General features: G+C 41.7%; 1 protein-coding gene across 1 annotated transcript in view; it reads right to left on the bottom strand.

Moving 5' to 3' along the window:
- Window positions 1-360: 360 nt before the first annotated feature.
- The window catches only part of LOC146653201 (arf-GAP with coiled-coil, ANK repeat and PH domain-containing protein 2-like), a 50,589-nt gene continuing 29,855 nt past the window's right edge, over window positions 361-21,094 (bottom strand). The window contains exons 10-24 of the mRNA XM_085383383.1: window positions 14,662-14,774; window positions 14,135-14,186; window positions 13,069-13,169; window positions 12,803-12,908; window positions 12,348-12,556; window positions 11,480-11,549; window positions 11,211-11,305; window positions 10,851-11,053; window positions 10,104-10,205; window positions 9,462-9,554; window positions 9,050-9,282; window positions 8,281-8,390; window positions 8,077-8,187; window positions 7,927-7,988; window positions 361-3,438 (exon numbers count right to left, since the gene is read on the bottom strand). Coding sequence (XP_085239509.1) covers window positions 3,359-3,438; window positions 7,927-7,988; window positions 8,077-8,187; window positions 8,281-8,390; window positions 9,050-9,282; window positions 9,462-9,554; window positions 10,104-10,205; window positions 10,851-11,053; window positions 11,211-11,305; window positions 11,480-11,549; window positions 12,348-12,556; window positions 12,803-12,908; window positions 13,069-13,169; window positions 14,135-14,186; window positions 14,662-14,774 — 1,740 coding nt within the window. The 3' untranslated portion in view covers window positions 361-3,358. The remainder of the gene's footprint in view (window positions 3,439-7,926; window positions 7,989-8,076; window positions 8,188-8,280; window positions 8,391-9,049; window positions 9,283-9,461; window positions 9,555-10,103; window positions 10,206-10,850; window positions 11,054-11,210; window positions 11,306-11,479; window positions 11,550-12,347; window positions 12,557-12,802; window positions 12,909-13,068; window positions 13,170-14,134; window positions 14,187-14,661; window positions 14,775-21,094) is intronic.

The following is a 21,094-nucleotide window of genomic DNA, read 5'->3' as shown; positions in this document are numbered from 1 at the left end:
TGGTTGTGCAGAAAAATCCCAGCAGATCAGCAGTTTCTGACACACTTGGACCAGCCCCCCCCCCCGTCACCAACAACCGTGAGTGGAATTTAGGATTGTCGTCTAGTTTGATTTTAAAAGGAAAGTTTTTTCTTTCTTCATGAGCAGGCTGTGAGTTAAGAAAACCTCTCTGTCGTACAATAACCTGTTAACAGTGTCAAACGGCTGTTTGATGATTTTAATGAAGTCAAATGAAGAACTCAAAGTAAAAGAACCAACACTGAGCTGAATCCTCAAGTCTGTATGTATTGAAATCCTTCCATATTACAGGTATAACGTACAGTACATGTATATTGGTGTACAGACAGGCAATTTAAAAAAGGGGGCTAAAATTATTGAACGATACAAAGAACAGCATATACAAAAGCTTATTTAATGATTCAAGTACCTTTAACTTTATACTTCAGTCCTCTGGAGAATTCAAAAGCATCTGTACAAAATGTACAAGAATTGTATCCCAAGTTTCATCAGCCCCAGGTTTCCTCTGCGATTAACATCTGACTGTATGTCGTGTAACTTTCAAAGTGAAGTGCAGGAGAAGCGAGGAACACAGAAACTCACAGTACAAAACTTCCATCAGTGAAGTTGCAGAAGTCGAATTTGAAGATTTCACTGAACTCACCCGGAGGCGTCTAAACTGGATCCATCGGGTTAATGTCTCAGCTCAACACACGAGAGGACGGAAACAACAAATGTCTCACAGCAGGTGCATTACTCACTAACACATCCGGTTACTCTGCATCGCTCTGAGTTTACAGGTCTGTCATTTTCAAAACATTCCCAAAAACCTGCTAACAAATTTCATTGAAGGGTCGGTGTAGTTTGCTCCTAATTAGCTATGAGAGACTGTGTGCACCATTTACATGTCTGAGTAAACCTCGGCCTCTGTGCTTCAGCGACAGCCGTTCAGTGGATCTATATTTAATCTCGTCTTCTGTATAGTTAGAGGCAGGAAACAGCACAGTGCTGAATTCAGCTGGTCTGAACACGCACACAGCAGATTAATTGGACAGAAAAGCACTGATATTGCTTATAGATTCATCCATGAAATAAGAAGATGCTCATTTTCAGAATTTTTAGTTTTCTGCTGCTTTTTAGTTACGCTGTCAGGGGCAAATGTGTACTTCCCAATGAGTTGCCGAGCGGTTTCTGGCAGTTGTGAGTTGAAATTGACCACAAATGCGTATTATATAAAGTTGCTTTGGTTGCTAGCGGATTGCCACAGTTGTGGAAGTCTGCACAGCAGATGCTAAGTACTTTTGAAGTGGTAGTAAATCTTGAAAAAAGTCTGACCAAAATAATGAAACGATGATAAGTCAGTGGTAAGGCACAACTTCCATATCTAGTTTGTGTCGCACTTTTTCGAGCTTCACTAAAACTCAGCGGTGTTTGCGGATGACTGTACACCGCCCATGCAAACTATAGGCGACAACTGCAATCTACTAGCAACCAAAGCAACTGCAAGGAGCTATCTGATGCCTTTGCGACCGCCAACAGCGACTCATCAGCCGGTCAGAGAACTCACATTTTTCAGTAACGACCAAACCGAACAGCAACCTTGCACAGAGGAAAAAACAAAGCCAACAGTTGTGCGTTGATTGCACTGAATTTTTTGGTGTCAAAGACCAAGCGTGCAATACCCTCAACCTTTAGGTGACCACGTGGGAGGGAGCGTGTCTCCAAAGAAAGCCGGGACACGGACTGACTGCATTCGCTCTCAGACAGATTGCTGAGAGTTTGCAGATAACTGTTGATACAGTCAGTCTGCAGCGGTGAGGGCGACTCATCTGTGATGCACATCTTTACAATAGGAAACTTGACTCACCTGGTCTAAACCGGTTGTACCGTGGTTATATTCCTACATCAAAGCAAGGCTGATGAGCACCTGCGTCATTTTGCAGTTAAATTGCCGTCCTGCAGCAACTACATCGTTATTTATGGAAGAATTACTGCTTCAAATTTAAGCGATTTCATGCAACTGCCAACGTGACCTCATTCAATCACAAACTGATATCAGACTGACTCCAGCATCTTCTTCCCGTCCTCAAAGCTACACCTATTTCAAAGGCAACAAGTTTATTGCACAGTCGCAGCAACGTTTTTGGTACAGCCACTGTATTTTGTGTGACTGCAGCATTAGATACGTTACAGACAACTGCTAAGCTATAAAACACATTTTACCGCGCGCTGCTGTCGTCTTATTAAAGGGCTTGTATAACGATCGATAGCCGACTGGTTTACAACAGCAGGAGGATGTTTTGTTTTTCTGACGAGCTGCTGTGAATGTCGAGCCACTCGACTATGGCAGGATTGACCAGCATTAACTGTTTTCTTTTAGTTTTTCATGGATCTACTCTGGGAAAATGCCATTATGATAAAAACAGCGTTACACTGTCACACCGACAAACACCTGGAAAATTATTGACCCATAAAATAAAGCGTTGCCTGTATCTACACAGTGAAATCATCCCAATAATGACCGATGGTTTTTCAAACCACTGCAGGTACTTGTGAGAAATTACATTTCTAAAAAAGAAAAGCATTTAAAAATCAAGTCAAATCAACTATTTAACCTTACATGTGAATTCATTCTGGGTTTGCTGCTGTCAGAGATCACTGTACACTTCAAAGCCACCATCCAAACTGGTAGACGTCTGTGGTGATTTAACATAAAAGCATACGGACACTTATACACTTACTGATGATTCTCTAAAGAAAAACTTACATTACAAAAAATGCTGCAGCTCATTAAAAGAGTCCCAATGAAAAGCAGAAGCAGTTAACAAAAAGCATGAAACAGAGCCTTTAAAAGTCTGCCGTGGGCTTACTTCTCTGTGCAGCTCTGATGCACCACAACTTTAACTTTATTAAAAAAAAACAATAAGTGTCCTTCACCGTCACAAAGTGTGACAGCAAACATTTAACTCAGTCAAAGTAAGCGACAGCCTTGACGGCATCTTTACATTCAGTCTGAGTGTAATTATCATTGGATTTAAGACTATGTGAATCCTTCCAAAGGCGTTAACACTGTACCATTTACTTACTGTTATACATCCTATTAACATGCACAGTTTAAAAATAAAAAAAATCCACTGTTGAAGCTCCCCTTCAATTGAACGAAGCACTCGCCTTGGTGAAAACGAACTCATGAAAGGGAGCTTTGGCTACATTAGATACGGTCGCTGGCTTTGATGGGCCGTTTCTGAATGAGTGTGAATGCGAAGTGGACATCATTCCAACTTTTGTTTTTGTGAAAACAGCCCTTCTGACCGCGGGTGGACGGCGCTCTGCAGCGTCACGGCCGCTGCGAGTCGTACTGCTAGTAGCGGTTCAGCTTGTCTGGGTCATTGGAGGCCATGTGGGTGAAATCCTGGAAAATGTCCTGGTACGTTTCATCTCCTGTAAAAACACGGGGGAGAAAAGATGTGAGTAACAAAACTTTTTTTATTTTCTTAGGAAACAGTGTAAGACCATAGACTGTATATCAAAGATGGACATTTTGACCTTTAAAAAAACAAAAACAAAAACTAGATAAACAAACAAAAGGATTATAATTTACAAAAATACATCATTTTGTAATTAATAAGATTTAAAACTAGCAACTGGTCACTTCTGTACAGTAGTATTTTTTGCAACCAGAAGGGTCGCCCCCTGCTGGTCATTAGAAAGAATGTCGGTTTAAGGTACTTCCACAAAGCAGTGAATTTATGCTTCAGAGTTAAATCTGCACCGCCTTAAGATACGGCTGTGAAGTAATGAATCCTTCTTTGAAGACCACTTTAAGTCCACTCCCTGGGGGGGCGCACGTGCAGCTGGTGCACTGTAAAGTCCCCGTTGGTGAGTCTGTGTGGTCACAAAAAACAGAAACGTGGCATCCCCACAGACCCTTGCGGTCCAATCTATATCGCTCAACGTCTGTGTTAAATCTAGCCGTCAGTAACCTGAAGAAATGCATCTGTACATCGTGTTAAAGCAGCTGCAACGATATTTATTGGCCTGTTCAGTACAGTAAATTCCTTCTGTGCATTTGCTTCCACTTTTTCCACCAGAGTTTCTTTTTTTTTTTTTTTATTCATCAGTGAGAGAAAAACAATTATTGCCTCAATATAACTCGCAGATTTCAGTAAATCCCTGGAGGGAGACTCAGAAACTATTGCAATGTGAATGAGGAACAAAAAGTCAAAAACGTAAGGAACAAATATGTTTGCCTCTGAATGGTGCCAGGATTTTATTTGTTTCTATTGTAGCTGGCACCGTATCTAAAAACACAGAGTTACTGTAAAGTAATCACAACATAATCCCCGAGCACAGGTCTGAATACTGGCAATCATGCCGGCCACTTGGTAGGCTTTACAACGATTCACCAAAGTCGTCTAAATCAACCACGAAACCCTACGCTGTAACCTGACGTGCCTCTCCCTAGAAATGCACTGTGATTGGCCCGTTTAGTACCATCCTTCCCTCCTATTCACATCCAGCTATTTCTTCTGTCGTTGTATCGCAAATCAAATGAAAGAGAAACGATCAATTCAGCAAGAGAATCTTAATTGCCAACGTAGTGGCAACAATGTTACCCCGAACACAGGTGCCACTTAAGTGGTTTTTGTAATTTCCACGTTTGCAGTTCCACTTTCAGCCTCATCATCGGACAGTTATCGCAAAGGTACAGCCAGACGTCTGCGAGCCTGCCTGTTTTTGTGACTCCAGCTGCACAGACTCTACATAGGACTCAGACAGAATTATGGAAATTATGTACATCTTTTATATACAGTCTATGACAAAAACACTTAATTGTAGATACGTTTAAGAAGGAAAAAAAACTGTTTACTGGACTCCTCATAACTTATGTTCACTACAAACTAAAGTATTGACGGAGCTGCATGAAATAATAAATCCTCCATCTCGTATCTTCTGCTGTAGCACAAATGTTTTGTTTCCTGCGTAGAGGCAGGTGTTTAAACAATGTTCACAAATAGCTGAACTTTTCCCCATATTCCCCTTCATATTCTGCCAAAGTCTTCAAGTTGTCAAGACTACAGTGATCATAAACCCCAATGCCCTCATTGTGCAGATGTAAAGCAGGTAAAACATGCACAGAGTTTCATGCAAAGTGGGGAGGGGGCTCATGCAGCGACAGTGTCATCAGTGTCAACAAGAGTGAAAAAGAAAAAATAATTAGCCATACCTGTTAAGAGTGCTGGCGTGGTTGCGAAATATGAAACAGAACAATGTAGAGGGGAGAAAAGAGGCGAAGGACAGAAGAAGCAAAAGGCAAATGTTTGAGGAAACAGTCAGCGAGGCCCTCGTTAGCAACGGGACACGGACTCGGAGAGAAAAGACAGCCCACAGACAGCAAGTTTGTTTCATCAACAACTGTATTGTGTTTAAAGTGCAGGAGTTTATGTACAAAAATACAGTTGTGTTGGCCTCAGCACCCCAAAGAAAGAGAGAAAAGAAGAAAGGCACAAACTCTGGGGAGGAGAGTGAGAAAAGCAAAATACAAAAAGTGACAGAACAGATTTACATAAAAGAGAACGTGAGAGTGTGTTAGGAGGAAGAGAAGAAAATTCCACCTTAATCAGATCAGTGGTTCTCAGTCGGTTTTAAGGGTAAATTTCTTGTTTTGGGGGGTTTTAAGAACACGACATGATGTTGTAAAAGAATAGTATTTAAAAACATCGTAAAATTATTTTAAAAAATCATTTAAATGCCAAGAAATATTAAACCGAGAACCACGGCTCTGCACTTCAAACACTCGAGTCAAGAGAACTTCTTTTAAAGAGAAAAGAAAAGGAACAGAGGACTGATGAGGTCACCTCTCCCTCACATTCATTAACCCTGAATATCCCTCATCACTCTCAGCACTCATCAGCTGATTGGAGGGTGCTGATGAAGAGGCGCTGGAGTACCAAACATGTTTTTAAATCTCCTTTTCTGCTCAACACAAACATCCTCTTACAATCACTGCTAACAAACCTGCTGCTGACCTGTTCGGCATCAGCAGCAGTTTCTAAATCAGTCTCTATCAATAACCATTAAATAAACAACAACAAGACAAAAGAACTTCTAGTTATTTGTTGTAAGGTCCAAACAGCTACTAACAGTGCATCTTCCTCCAGCTGTGCATTTCGCCCTTAGTGTAAACGCTCCGTTCTTCGAGAAGAAATGAGCTCAGCCCTCCTCTTCCTGTGTGTCAGCACACACAAATGAATAAATCCTTTTGCTCCACAATCGCACACAAACATTTCATAGAGAACTACTAAACACCAGATCTCTAACATCCAGGGACATCCACACAAATCAGCGATTAGAAACGTTGCATTGACGCTCTGCCTGCAGCAGGGGGCGCTGCTCTTTCAGTGACCGTTTCATCAAAGTGCTTTGGCGCCCTCCGAGCAGTCGGGGCAACATGAGAGAGACGATGTGGGATGAAACTGGGGTACAGTTCAATCATTCATTGCCTGTCAGCAAACCTCACCCTCCTCTCCGTCTACATTCATTTTGAAAACCTAGATTGTTTTACAGTTTCTTTGCTTGTTTTTTTTTTAAATAATAAAGCTCCCATAATGATTAACGTGAATATAAGCCAGGACAAGCAGGCGATCAAAAGCTATACATGGTTACATGTGGATACGTTTCTAGACTATTGCACTATTCCCAATGAGTTGCTGCTTGAAATGTACCACCTTCAAATCCACTAACATTCAGGACGATTAGTGCAAGGGCTCTAAAAGTCCTTTTGTCTTACAATTCTGGATTTCCCATGATTATGGGCAATGAGCAAGCACACTACAACCAAGACACTCAAAAGAAAAGTATGCGAACACAAGAGTCCTCATGGCACTTACTGCTGTGCAACCAGAGTCACTCTAAAAACATCATTTACAGCATGTACAGTAAGAATACCTAGACTTACTAGAGTCATCTCTATAAAAGAAAACTGCTCTAAAAACATCTGTCATGTAACACCAGAAAGATGCGTCATTAAATAAGTAAACAGGACTTGACAAGCAGTTAAGACTTCAAATAAGAACCATACAGTCATGGGAAAAGGTACAGCAGTTGCATAACCATTAACAGGAAGGTGCATAAATGACTTCTGAAAGGTCAGTTGGAAAGGAAAAAAGATTACAGACACGCCTCTCACGACGATTTTAAAAAGCATCATTCAAAAAGTCTTGATTATTGCCAGATACTGTAGTAGAAACTGCCCTCCCTCTGAGGTCTGAGTGTCACTGGATACTGGTGGCAGTTACTGGGCAGATTTATTTATTTTTTTATTTATATATATATATACTTTTTTTTTTTTGCAAAGATACTGTGACTGCTGGCAGAAACACAACAGGAATTTAAAAATAACAATTACTTTAATCAAAACAAAACAAAAACCTACCTTCTAATCACCTCTAAAACCGAGGAAAAATATTTTTGTGCTATCAGTAACTTGACATGAGTAACAGTCACTTAAATGGAAAAGGTGGATGTTCCAGTTTGGAACAAAAACTAATACTGCCCAGAGTCGATGGCTTTAACCCTGCCGCTGAGGGACAAGGTGCAGAGCTGGTGGAGCACCTGGCAGGAAGTTGTAACAGCAGGACACACGAGCACAGCTGGCAGAGTTAGGCTCAGCTCACTTAAAGGCCAGTGGATTAAATTCCTCTCAATAAAGAAATCGCCAAAATTTTTAACAATACCCCTGAGAATGGATGATTGGGGGTGGTGCTCTTTTAAGTCAGCTGACCCCAACTCCGACACTTTATGTTTCCTAGGCGTCGTTGGCTCAACGCGCAGCGGCTGGTTATTCAGATTCATCCAGCTGCAAACTAATAAACTCCTGCATGCACTTCCTGTACTGCATCTCGGTGGGGCTGTTGGAGTTATATTGACCTGACTGGCTGTAGGGCCCCTCCGCCTCCCGCATCTCCTCGTTCATCTTGGCTAGTCGCAACCTGGGGAGCGAATAAAGAAACAGGGAATTAAAGGTAACAGCACATCTCAATCCACTCTGTAATCTAAGATTAGTACCACGACACTCACAGGGTGACAATGTCTGCGTTGGCCGCCTCCACCGCTATGGACAGCGGTGTTTTCTCCTCAATGTCTGTAGCGTTTTGATTCGCTCCTCGTTTCAAGAATAAACACACTTGCCTGCAACGGAAATGCAAGTTGTTTTTTTTTGAGTGTAAAACATAATCCGCGTTGCATTTGTAGTAATAAAGGTGGGGAGAAGTGGAAACAAACCCCGTGTGTCCCAGCATGGTGGCATGATGGAGGGGTCCTCGGCCCTGAGCGTCCTGTTGGTTCACATTCGCTGCATTTTGGAGCAGAAACTCACAGGTGACCAGAGACCCCTGAAATTTACAGGTGTTTATAATGACACATGCCTTTCTTTCAAGAAGCACAACACATTAGGTCTAGATTTGTTTTAATTCACACACTATGCTTTTAACAGGTAAACATGGAGGAGTATAGATATTAGTATCTGCAAATGTCTCAAACCCAAACTAAAGGAAAGCTGGATTAAACTAAACAGGTGTGATATCGTTTCCATGAAGTCAAATGCTCGAGTAAATAAGAACGTCTCTGTAATTTTTAGATAATACTGGCGTTCATCACTGCTACCCTGCAGGCTCCTAGTCGATGCATGTATGGCATTAATATCCAATTTCTAGGTGACTTCCTTCTTGAGTTATCGTACAAGATATTCATAAAGCTTGACCTTAAGATCGATGTTCAGTGAGATTCTAACTCCTCACAGATTATTAAGTAGATATTTAGTAAATCGCAACCCCCAATCCCGCCCACTCTGCAGGCAGAGGAGCCTTTTACGACCGAGAGGAAAAAGCTACGAGTTTATTATTTGGCTGAAACTTGACGCAGACATCGAAGACAGGCAACACTTTATTTCATCCACCTGTGTGACATAAAACTGGTGAAAAGGTTTTAAATCTGCCGACCACTGAGTTTAGCGATGTATCGTACCAAGCTGAATTACTGTAGCCATACTGACCCCCTGCACTGCCATGATCAGCGGGGTCCTCTTTTCCTCCTCCGTATTGACCCAGTTGACCTCGGCTCCGTGGGCTAGCGCCTCTGCCATGTCCGGCAGGCTGCGGGCGCAGGACGCCCAGTAGAGCTGAAGACCCGGGCTGTACTCCTTGGGTTCATAGAAAACCATCTCCTTACAGGGTGACGGAGGAGGCAGTGTGGCGGGCATGGGCATGGGTGGAGTCTCAGCGGGTTCTGAAAATGAGAAGATGGGTGTGAGCGAAGTCAAAGAAATTTTCCTTCTAACTGAAAAATACTATACCTTCTACAACACGCCTTACAACACAAAGCATGTATGATTGCATAATGCCCTATTTCTCTCTCAGAATCTCAGCGTCTCAGCACAGAAGAGAACAGAGGTGAGTGCGTCTTACCTGCATCTGCCAGGCTGTCATTGGAGGGGGTGGTGGCCAGCATCTCCCTGCTCCCATCAGCACTGTTCTGGATGCCGCTGTCTGCACTTTTTACTGTAAAACAGAGTCTGAGTCACTGCTTGTAGAAGAACGTGAAGATATTTGCTGAGCGTATGAAATAAAAGGAGCACTCTGCTACTGCTGCTTGTTTCTGGCAGTGGAAAGTAACTCTTATCAGAGCTTGTTTGTAGCCAATCAATGTGTTCGGCCTCTCAAACTTATTTCAGCCTGATTAACAGAAGCAGCAGGTGTTCCTAATATTTTTTACTCAAGGTGCCGACAGTGTGGGAAGAGAAAGAGAACCGGATGACAGATCCCCGCCTTCACCTTAAATTCCAGGTCCCTAAAAACCAAAAATATGACACAGATATATGCGAAAATACCAACACACTAAACAAAACCATGTGTGAGAAACACTCCCCACCCCTCAGTCCAAAAGAAAAAATGCAATACGGAAAACGTGACTGGATGGCTCATTAGCACGGTCCGTATGAAGAAGGAAATGAGGAGGATGAAGAGTTGTTAGTCCTCAGCCCAACGCCGTGACTTCAAATGGACACAGGGGATGGAAAGCAAGCGAAACACTAAGCATTCAGTACTTACTGCTCCTGAGCTTGGAGGAGGTGTCAAAGTAGGAGAAGAGCGAGTCAAGCTCGTCAGGACAGAAGAGAGAGTCCCGGCGGGCCTCGGCACCACTGGCAGCAGCTACGCAAGGGATGATGGGAGTTTGGAGAGCGAAGGGTGTAAATTGAGTGGCAGGGTGGGGTTATAGGGAGAGGCAGTCAGGGCAGGGGTTAGTTCGGAAGCACAGAACAGCCAGAGGGGGAGGAAAGGACAGAGAGATTTAGGGAAAGGGGAAAAGCAGGGTGGAAGCACAGACAGTTAGACTACTGGCTCGACTGACGCTGGAAGAGACAGACTCTACGGAAAGCAATGGGAGGCAAAGAGAGCCGAGACATACGCTATTCACAAAGAACATGCAGTATGCCGATGGGTGAACACTTCTTCATGGTAGGAAGCGTCGCACGAGCAAATCCTTCTTCGTGTGATGTATTTATTTAGTTTGTTTGTTTTTACTGGAGAAAGTTCTGATTCTGAGGGAGAAACAACCAAACTCTGAAATCAGATTAATTAATTTTGTTTGGGTGCTATAAAAAGAAACAAATTAAAAGATAAAGATACATTTAAATGAAAAAGAAAACAACAACATGTTAAAAAAAAAAAAAAGTATAAAAAAATATTACAAAATATGTTTTGGAGGCAATGATCCACTAACAGTTCGAATCCCGAGGCTTGCAGCGAAGCTAACTGTCGGTTTAAAGCTGTGTTTCTCATTTACTTTGAACTGACCTGACTGCCCTGAAGCATTCGAACCAGGTCGAAGTTTTGGTGTGGGTGGAGGCGCTTTTGGTGGCATGTGCTCAGAGTTGCCGCTCAGCCTCTTCTCCTGTTTGCTCAGAGAGACCACTTTGCTGCGAAGCTCCTCGTCTGACGGCCGGCGTACAAATCGACGATCCACATACTTGGCTTTGATGTAGGCCTCGACCTCGTGCCTGTGAGCGAACCAGAAAAACATTTCATTTATGAATGAAGTGAAAATGAAAGTTGGCCGTCAGTGAGTCATAAGTACAATTTACTAGGAAACAAAATAGGTTACAAAAGCAATTTTTTGGTCTGAAATTACAAGCATGCTCTCTTGTAACTCGGTACCTCGGATCTCCCGGCTGTGGTTTTCTTGCTCCAAGCTCCTCTCGCCGAGCTTCATAGATCTGGTTGATTACTTTGTTGCCCAGTTCACACATTAACTGGAAAACATGTAGATTAACATCAGTGGACTAATGTTACTCCAGCCATATGTTACTCTTCCTGATCCTTAATGGATTTTATTAAAAGGCAGAGTGATAACAAAATAAAAACTGTGTGTGTAACCAAGGCAGACCATTCATGTGCATTTGTTTGTAAACCTTCTTCTTACTCACCTTTAGCAGTTCTGGTTCCCAAGTGTCCAAAGTCAAAGAACGAACCTTGGAGAAATGCACTCCCAGACTCCTGTAGGTGGCAGAAGCAGGAAAAAAAGCAAGACAGTGTCAGCTCTGTGTACTTTAAATTGTGAAAGCGATAAAATGTTTTTGTTTTAGCTTTGTGGTGAAAACTGTGGTCTCACATGTTCACTCACAAAAACCCATGCACAGTATGGAGAGAACAGATTTACAGACAACACAGTCCCACTGTCTGTGAAATATACAAATGCACGTAGTGGGAAAGGAAAAAATTGTTTTTGATGTGTCCTCTAACAATCTTACTAAATTCACACAAATCAGGAAAATTGCAAAAAGGCCCAGTGTATTTTTGGGTTGGTATCCTTGATGATCAATGCTGTACCGTGAAAGCGTGGGAAGCGACCTGACGCTTTTTATCTATATTAAACTTTAATTACATTTACCCAGGAAAATAATTAAAGGTTATCACAACATCTCAGTTCACACACCAGTGAGTTTACAGTTCAGAAACCCCTGAAGACATCTGTGATCCCGACGGAGGATTTTATATACTGGAGCCAACATACTTTGCATAACTTCTAGTTTTCACAGACCTAACATGAACTCTTAATGAACTGCATTCCTGCAGTGTGGTAGACAAATAAATAAAATGTTCCAGAAATGTCCAGGTTTTCTTCTTTTTTAACTTCTTTAAATTTTCTAAGCAATTAAAAGTTGGTTACTTAAGAATTTGATATTTTCCTTTAATCCTTTGTTATGTTTTGCTTCATCTTTATGTAAGAAGTTGCTCACAGCAATAATCAAAGAGCTGTTATAAGGATTTGCTTATGAAAATATAGCATTGTACCTGTGGATGCCAGAGCACTGTATACACAGGGTGATGCCCAGGTTGATGCTGGCCCAGCGGGGCTCCGGCTGCCCACAGTCGCAGCAGCAAACATTGCCTGGGATGGCCAGGACTTTCTGCAGGGCACTCTCTCCTTTCAGTGATCTCTCCTTTGGCTCCCCTCCAGAGTCCAGGCTCCCTGTTGATGTGGACGACTTCCTATCCAGCTTCTGACAGGAAAGAAACGGGGAAGGCGCACAGACAAAAATAAAGGACAAAGCAGACGTATTAAAATGAGTAAATAAAAATTGATCTTCAGGGGAAAAAATGCAAGAAGCAAACAGTCAATGAAAAACTCTGTTATTTGCATAAATCTACACAAATAAGTGTTGCAAAATTAATAGAAATCCTGCCACATTAGTTTTGAGTCAAAAGACTTTGTATCTTGGCTTTCTGGTGTATGTGTGGGTTTTTACCTCACTGTCATCTCCCTTGTCGCGGAAGGCGGTGGCGATGCTGTTCTGGACAGCTTTGATCCAAGCCTGTCGCAACTTCTCGGAGTCTGCCTGCATCATACAGCTCCTGTGGGGGCAGACAAGCGTCACACAGCTGCTGTCGGCTCAGAGCAGGAGTGTCGGCACCAGAAGGCGGGTAGGCTGGTGCTCCACCTTGCCACCTTTTTAAAAATACTCATGTGCTCATTAAGCTGACAGAGGGCGTAACGTCACTGACTCAAACCTACTTGGTGGGTGACACGACTTCAAAACAGAAGCGACGCTCTATGTCCTCGCAGTGCTTGACTGTGCATAGCCTCAGGTCTTCTACCACCACTGTAGGGTTGTCCTGCAGGCACAGCAGAGGGACTTACATCCAGCAACAGGCGCCCACTTCTTTTACCACAAAGGTTATTGTTCGCAGAACTATATTGTCCAGTTTCCTTAACATTTTTATTAAGTTGGTAGTGACAAGTTCTGTCGCACTAATAATAATTACAGTTGGGGTTATTTTGTTGTAGCATGATGCAAAGCGCAGAGTATGTAACAAAGCCCCAACTGCTCTTGCTCTTTTGACTTTGGTACTATAATCTGGGACAAAACTAAATGTTAGGCCTCTGTGACACAAGCCTCGAGGCCGGTCGGCAAACACCTGGCAACCACAGGCTGCTAAGGACAAATTTGCTGATTGGAGAGTGGTTGCTGGCAGTCACCAGGTGAAAACAGCTGCATGGAGGTATATGGTGCTGCGCTGAAACCTTCCTTGCAATTGCCTTGGTAGCTAGCACACTGACCTGTCTGCACACATGCACCAACTCTTCACTGAGCAGCAGTGAAACTTTGAGACTGTAAGCCTTCAAAATAAAAGTTGTGTCTCACAGCTGCACCCAGCATGTTTACAGAAGCACGACTCTTCCTCGGTTTGCTAAAGCTCAGTGACTAGTTTTTGGTGCAGCACCCTCTTTCTGATCAATTTCATTAGCAACATCCAGCAACCGCTCTCCAACTGGTCATTGAAAAGATTTTTTTCCCTAGCAACCTGTGGTTGCAGACTTGTCTCTAAACCTGTGTGGTTGGAGAGTTTTCATATTCTGACAAGGATAAATGTACATAAAGTAGAGATTCATTTAAAAAAAACAACTAAACTTTTCCAGTATATAAGAGGACTTTATTGTGAGCTCTTTCTATCAAACACACAGAAACCAGGCGCACAGCTGTGCCGTCCAGTTAAAAATACACAGAGAGATGTTTGTGCTGGAAGTCAAACGCGTGCATGACTGTCATGGTGGCCGTGCAGAAAGTCACTTGACATACCTTAAATTTCTTCTGGTAAACCAGCTGATTGTTTTGGATGGTGAACCAGCGCCTGAAAGAAGATCACAAGTTTATTAGAAGATAAAGTCACATGCAAGTGATGCTCCTAAAATAAGACGCTTTGATATCTTCTGATGTGGATGAGAGAGAGTAATCCTAAGGCATGTGAACACAACACACACAAAGACAAACTATGGTATTCTGCAAAAGTATATGTTGGTTTGATTCATAACATGTTTATATCCACTTGGGGAAAAAATGGTCAAGAGGAAGCAAAAACTTGAGTCTGTATGTTCTCGATTTCATTTGTGTTGATTTACAGGAATTAAAACACAAAGATGACAAGATGAATGGAAATTCTTCCAAATTATTAACACTTCCTGTGAATCTTAGCTAGCTTTACTCTGCGTCTGTGATTAATAATCATTCTTAAAATGCACTTGAAGCTTTTCCTAGGATATCAAAGTATATAAAACTCTGCAATCAGTCCAAAGGAACCACTTCAAAATAAACTCTATACATTATACCTATTCCATGTCTTGAAGGCATTGCTGGCCCTCTTAAACAGATAACCCTCCATGGCGATGCCGTTGTCTGTATCCACATTGTACTCCAGCTTTGTGTCGTCATTTGAGAAATCCTGAAAAATAATAAGGAAGGAAGAGAGGAAAGCAAACAACTGAATTAAAACAGGAAAAAACACATTAAATCTTCTGATGCTGGTGAGTTCCTCTTGTTTATCTATATCAGGGTTTATCTGTATAAGCTAAGTGAGTGTCACGGCCCCGCTGACCTGACTGACGATTCGCGAACCAGGAAAGACAAACAGCAGCCACAGCGTACGAGCACAGGCCAATAATCTATAGCTACCAATGCAATGTAATGTAATGCTTGAGAAAGAAACCTAAGTGAAAAAAAAGTGTGTCGAGATACACCGTATTTGTTAACAATTAACAAAAATCCAGCAACAAGGCAAACCAACATTTGTTATTTAAAATACTGGAGACACGCAGAAGTATACAAAGCAATAAACGTGGTGTTATGAAGCTTTTATTGCATAGCTTCTTACAGCAGTAGTGACGCACTGCTCTTCAACGTGTAACGCAGGAAAAAAAACCAACCTGTCATGCATCCCATCTCTGATTGACTCTCAGTCGTACGTGTTGTCATGTGACTGCCCTCTCAGTCTGGCTTTAACTACCAGAGCAGCTGCCACACTCCTAACACCCTCCCAGCTTTCTCAGCTTCAGGTGACACCGGACACCAGAAGCATGCGCGTGCGTGTGCGTGTGTGTGTGTGTGTGTGTGGACTCATTTTACATCAGGTGTCACCGTCTCCAAAATCAATTACAGCTCGATACATCAAGATCTGTTACTGTGGCGAGCTGGGGACTCATCCTCTCTGTTGTCCTTCTAGAAAGATCCACAGTCTTTTTTGTAACTCAGACTTAACTCATTCAACCTGCATTAGAAAAGCAGTCATCGGCTCTCAAGCTAGTTGAAGCTTAGTTGAAGCTAGTTGAAGTCTTTCTTATCTGTTTTGAAAGTAAGTGTGTGTCTGTGTATATGTGTGTGTGTGTGTGTATATATATATATATATATATATATATATATATATATATATATATATATGTGTGTGTATATATATATATACCGTAAATGTCGGGCTATAAGCCGCTACTTTTTGCACAAGCTTTGAACCCTGCGGCTTTTAGTCAGGTGCGGCTTTTCTATGGATTGTCCGTGATTTTTGTCATATCGTAAGACGATTTGTTTTGTGTGTTCCGCTGTTGTACGGCACTACGTTGCCTGGCGGAAGGATCGGGGTTCAAGAGTGGTATGTTAGTCACATGTCCGTCCGCCAGGCAACGTAGTGCCGTACGAAGTAGCGCGAAAAACAAACTTCAAAGTAGCGCTACGCATTCAGCGGGAGGCGTGGATGATGAGCGGCAATAAACTTGCAAGTTATGCCCAAAAAGCAAGTTATGCCCAACTCCACCGGTGGATTCTGACAGCGTGGAAAAGTGTGAAAACATCCACGATCACCAACGGATTTTGAAGGGCTGGACTGCTGCATGATGGAGAGGAGGACACCGCCACGGCCCTTCTGAGGGTGTTCGACTCTGACACTGACAATGAGGATTTCTTTGGTTTTGAAAGTGACAACGAAGGAGAGAAGCGGAGAGTGGATGACGAAGCCATCCTGAGCCTGTTTGTATCCGACACTGGAGAAGAGGACTTTGGTGGTTTTAGTGCGCAGGAAGAAGAGAAAGATGGTGAATGACTGACTTTTCTTCTTGTTAAAGCTGTGTCACTGCACCTGAGCCTAAAAGGTAGTCCGAATCTATTTTTCTGGTGTGCTATAGGTTATTGTTATGTACTACATGTGCAAATATGTACCCATAACTTGTTTTTCAAAATATTAATAAAAGTGATGTCTCCAAACAGCCATCTCTTTCCTGACAATTCGCTTTGTGCATATTCTCTTACATATGATAAGTCAACATTGAAACACCTGCGGCTTTTGGTCAGGTGCGGCTAATGTATGTACAAAACAGGATTTTCCCCTGATTTTAGGTTGTGCGGCTAATATTTAGGTGCGCTTTGTAGTCCGGGAAATACGGTGTGTGTATGTGTATATATATATATATATATATATATATATATATATATATATATATATATATATATATATTTATTTTATTTTATTTTATTTTATTTTCTGTACGAGTTGTTAAGCAACTTTAAAATGTTTTTTTTTTCCCCTTACATACCTAAATCTGGGTTTGGGGTTGTGACAAAACATTACATTACAAAAATACAGCACAAAGCTACAGCACCATGATAATGCTGGAAAGTGTTGAGACAGTGGGTCATTTCAGCAGTTATCAAATGTCACCTGACCATCGCAGATGTGTCAGATGCATTTCCAGAGAAACACTTCTTTATAGGAATTATTTAACATTTCAGTTTCCTAATATCATTAGTTAATTAGTCTCATTAAAAAAACAAAAACAAACAACAAAGGGATGAACGTCGGGGTGCCAAACATACACAAGTAAATTTATACTGGAGAAAATAAAAGTAAAGACCATGAAAACTTGTGAGTGTAGTAATCTGTTTTTTTTTTTCTAAAAAATACCCATTTTTGCTTCCATATTCCAGCTTTAATAAAATAAAAATAATATAATATAACCCTTTAGTTCACACAGGGTACAATCAGGTGTTTTCTGTTATTTTGTTTTGCTTTGTTTTATTATATTTCCTCTTTTCATTGTCTTAAGCCATTCTAAGCATACACAGGTTCACCTCATTTAGTTGTCATGTAATTAAATAAGTAAAATTGCTATAGCCATTAATATCTGTGAAACCATTTACCTGATTTGGAATGTTTAAAGAATATTATGAATATTATAAAATTATGTAAAGCTATCAACAAAATATCTATGCCTGACCTGCAAGATTGTGGTTTCTACAGGGCTTCAAATCTGCTGTCAGAGACTTCATTCTACATTAACTTTTGGTAAACTCCTGAGAGTACATATTCATAGATTCACAGTATCAGATATTACTCTAAAATATCTGAAGCACCTAGCTCAAGCAGTTTTCTAAATAAGGGAATTTTGGCTCCTCAAAAAATTGCTGCAGGAAAAACATCTAAAATCTGCCGTTATTCCTTCCTCTGAAACATTTATATGATTAAACTAATGACAGCAGGGACCAGAAAATTTTAAAAAAAAAAATCCTACTAAATCTGATTCATTCCTCTGGATTTTTTTCAAGGAACATCTGGGATTTTCAGGAGCAAACACTGAATGATCCACGAGTCTCTCATGGTAACTTCCTGAATGTACAACCCCTGTTACAGCCCAGAGATGTAGATGTAACCCATGAAAAATATGTCCTATTCCATGTTGTACCGAAAGGATATGCACACATGCACACACACAAACACACTGGCAAGCACAATTTTCCAGCACGACATACACTGGAATGAGTCGAGTTATTTTTGTGCACAAGGGGAACAAAACGTGTCTGCGTTTAGTTTCTGATTAGGGACACAATGGAAAGTCCAGGCATTAATAAATCCCCGTCTTCCTGAAGGTGGGACAAAATTTAAGTCCCATAACTTTTAACAATTATTCTTTAAACTTCAAACACTAGAAACAGCGGCCCCTAATTTCAGCTTGATGTGTGGTGGCCGTCACCCACACATCAAACAAATGCTACAAATGTTACTATTAAAGAATGACAGAGTTTCAGCTGCTGCTGTCACGTGAAAAACTTTCCAGTTCTTGGTTTCAACTACTGGTTGAGAAACCTGACGTGACCACTTCAGCTTGGGAAAGTATCGTCAAACCCATGACATAAACCTAAAAACAGGTAGTGGCTGAAACAAAGCTCATAGGCGCTTGTTCTTAGTTCCTAATTTTAAATATATTATCTAAGAAGTAAAGAAAAAAAAAGTTATGAAAAACCGCAAAACAAAACAAATATGTAGAAAAGAAAAAACCCCGGCATTAAACCAGAAGACTTCAGTGACGCAGACACTGACAATAACGATGACACATCAGAATGAAACAAGCTGCATTAGCAACACTAATGCATGTGCTGCACTTCAGAGTAAGAAAACAGACAGAGATGCAGATAAACACTGTAATGAGGTCCTGCAACGCATGCAGGGGAGGAGATGAAAGGCCGAGAATCGATGCATTGACTCTACGTACAGAGGTCGACCTCCAAGCGCAAAAGTTGCTGTAGTCTGGTAAAAAGTGGAGCTCTGTCACCTCCTAAAACACCACACACAAACACACAGCGAGAGAACGACACACAGAGAGAAGAACATTGCTTTTGCTAATGCTAACACAGAAGAATCGGTCACGGATGTAAGTGTAAGAAGCCACAGACACAAACACATGCTTTACAAGTTCTTATCGGATGCACTCACCAGATACCAAACGTAGTGAAAGCGACTGAAAATCCTCATTTTCCCCAGATTATTGCACACAAATCAATTTGAATGTGTGTTTGCTTACGCGCGTCTCTGTGCAGCATCCCAACAACAGAAGCTACCTGAAGCAGTGTGGCCTGTCTCGTCAACAAACCCTCGCCACCTCCTCTCCTGTGGCTGTGCGTCTATCAAAACCTCCGTCACAGCCTCTGCTGCTCCTCCTTTAAGTGAAGGTCACCAGTGTGTCTGTGTGTGTCTGTGTGTGTGGCTCTTGTGACTGCTGGGTTAGAATAATCAAGTGGACCACGCAGAGGAGTTCGAGCATCAAACATTTATAGTGACTACAGTTTAACACTCAGTGCGCTCAGCTTTTCCCCTCGCTCTTTCATCTCCCTTGGGTGTGTGTAAATAAAGTAGCCAGTCTTTCAGGCAAACTGAATATCTGTAGCATTTGACCCTTTAACATGAACTGCAACCAATAAATAAATAAACGTCTTCTGTAAATGCCGGCTGAGTGTAGGCGTTTCTTGCACAGCTGTTACAACTGCAGTCACTTGTTATTTGCTCACTCTATGAGATAAAACAGACATCTTCAGCCCATCTCAAGCTTTCATGTAGCTACTGAAACATGCACTGAGGTGTCAGTGCTTCGAGTTATGCACACATTAGCAGAAAGGAAGTATCATAAGCACAACCTCAGGACCCCCCTGAGGACTGAAGCCTCCTTCCACACATAATGATGGGAAAGGATTTCAACTGAGATAAAAGGCAGTTACCAGTAGCAACGACTCATTTTCTTTGGCAGACATCAAACACATAATTCAATTCACCAAAAAAAAAAACTATTTTAACTCCTGAGTAAATGTCTGGTTTTAACAAAGTTGGGGAGCAAAAAGTGAAGCGCGGGTGTGAAAGTCAGAACTACTACTCAACTTCTTAATCCCATAGATCTGACTCCTGCAACAGCAGATCAACAAGCGTCAAGTCAGGCCTATATTTGATTTAAGTACAGTGGCCTATCTTATCAGACTAATGTCATGTTAGGGATATTTAATAAAGAAATACCAGCTCTAGAGGTTCTCTAAAGATATAGTGGCTTTTATCAGTGCGCTTTACTTCATACAAGTGTACTACACTCTGCAAATAACAGAACCTTATTCAGGATGACAAAATCATGTGCATGTTGTCAAAAAAAGCTATTTTCACTAAAACGATGTGAGCTGAAGATTACAAAAACGCACAGTGCAGGAAAAATGAAGAGAAACACTGCTTACCTGCAGTGCAGCCTGGAGGGAGTAGAAGAAGAGAAGAGGAGGAAAAAAGAGCAGAAGCACAAGAAAAGAAGAGACAGTTGGTTAGGAGTGTCCACGTACAGCCAGACAAGAGAGCAGGGTGGGAGCCAGACCGCATAAAAATAGCATCTAGATAAATTGAGGGAGGTGAAGTGGGGGATAGGTGCTCAAGGACAGGCGGGAGCTGGCACACGTACCATCAGTGACTGGGTAAAACAGGAAACAAGGATAAATAATGAGACTGAGGGGACAAAAGGAAAGATGGAAAAAAAAGGATGTCAAATGAAAGACGGGGCAGAAGAAGCTTCGCACATGCAGAGACTGAAACGAAGGTCACTGACAGGCAGACAAATGAACAGAAGCCCAGCAAACAACAGCTGGGTAAGGACACAGGCAGTCTGGAGTTAATGATGCTGTGGGATGTTCAATTAAAGTTAAGAGCAAATTTACTGCCACCACATAATGTAATATAACAACCCACATCCTGTCGAGGTTTTTGTCTGCTGTGGGTTTGTACTCTGCTATCGGAAATGCTTTCAAATAACAAGAAAAATACTAGGATTAAAAGCTAAAGAGTTTAAAAATAAAAAAAGATCTCATTTGAGAAGCTTATCTTTACTTTTGCCAAATTAACAAATTATAGGAGAAATATGAAAAGCATGACTCTGGACAGAGACGCCGAAACCAAACCTTGTTTGTTTGGAAATGGGTTTCCGT

The sequence above is a fragment of the Rhamphochromis longiceps genome, linkage group LG15 (assembly GCF_057381845.1).
Source record: "Rhamphochromis longiceps isolate RC_006_pf linkage group LG15, R_longiceps_female_GT1.1, whole genome shotgun sequence".
NCBI lineage: Eukaryota > Metazoa > Chordata > Actinopteri > Cichliformes > Cichlidae > Rhamphochromis > Rhamphochromis longiceps.
This window is presented reverse-complemented; position numbering and strand designations above follow the sequence as displayed.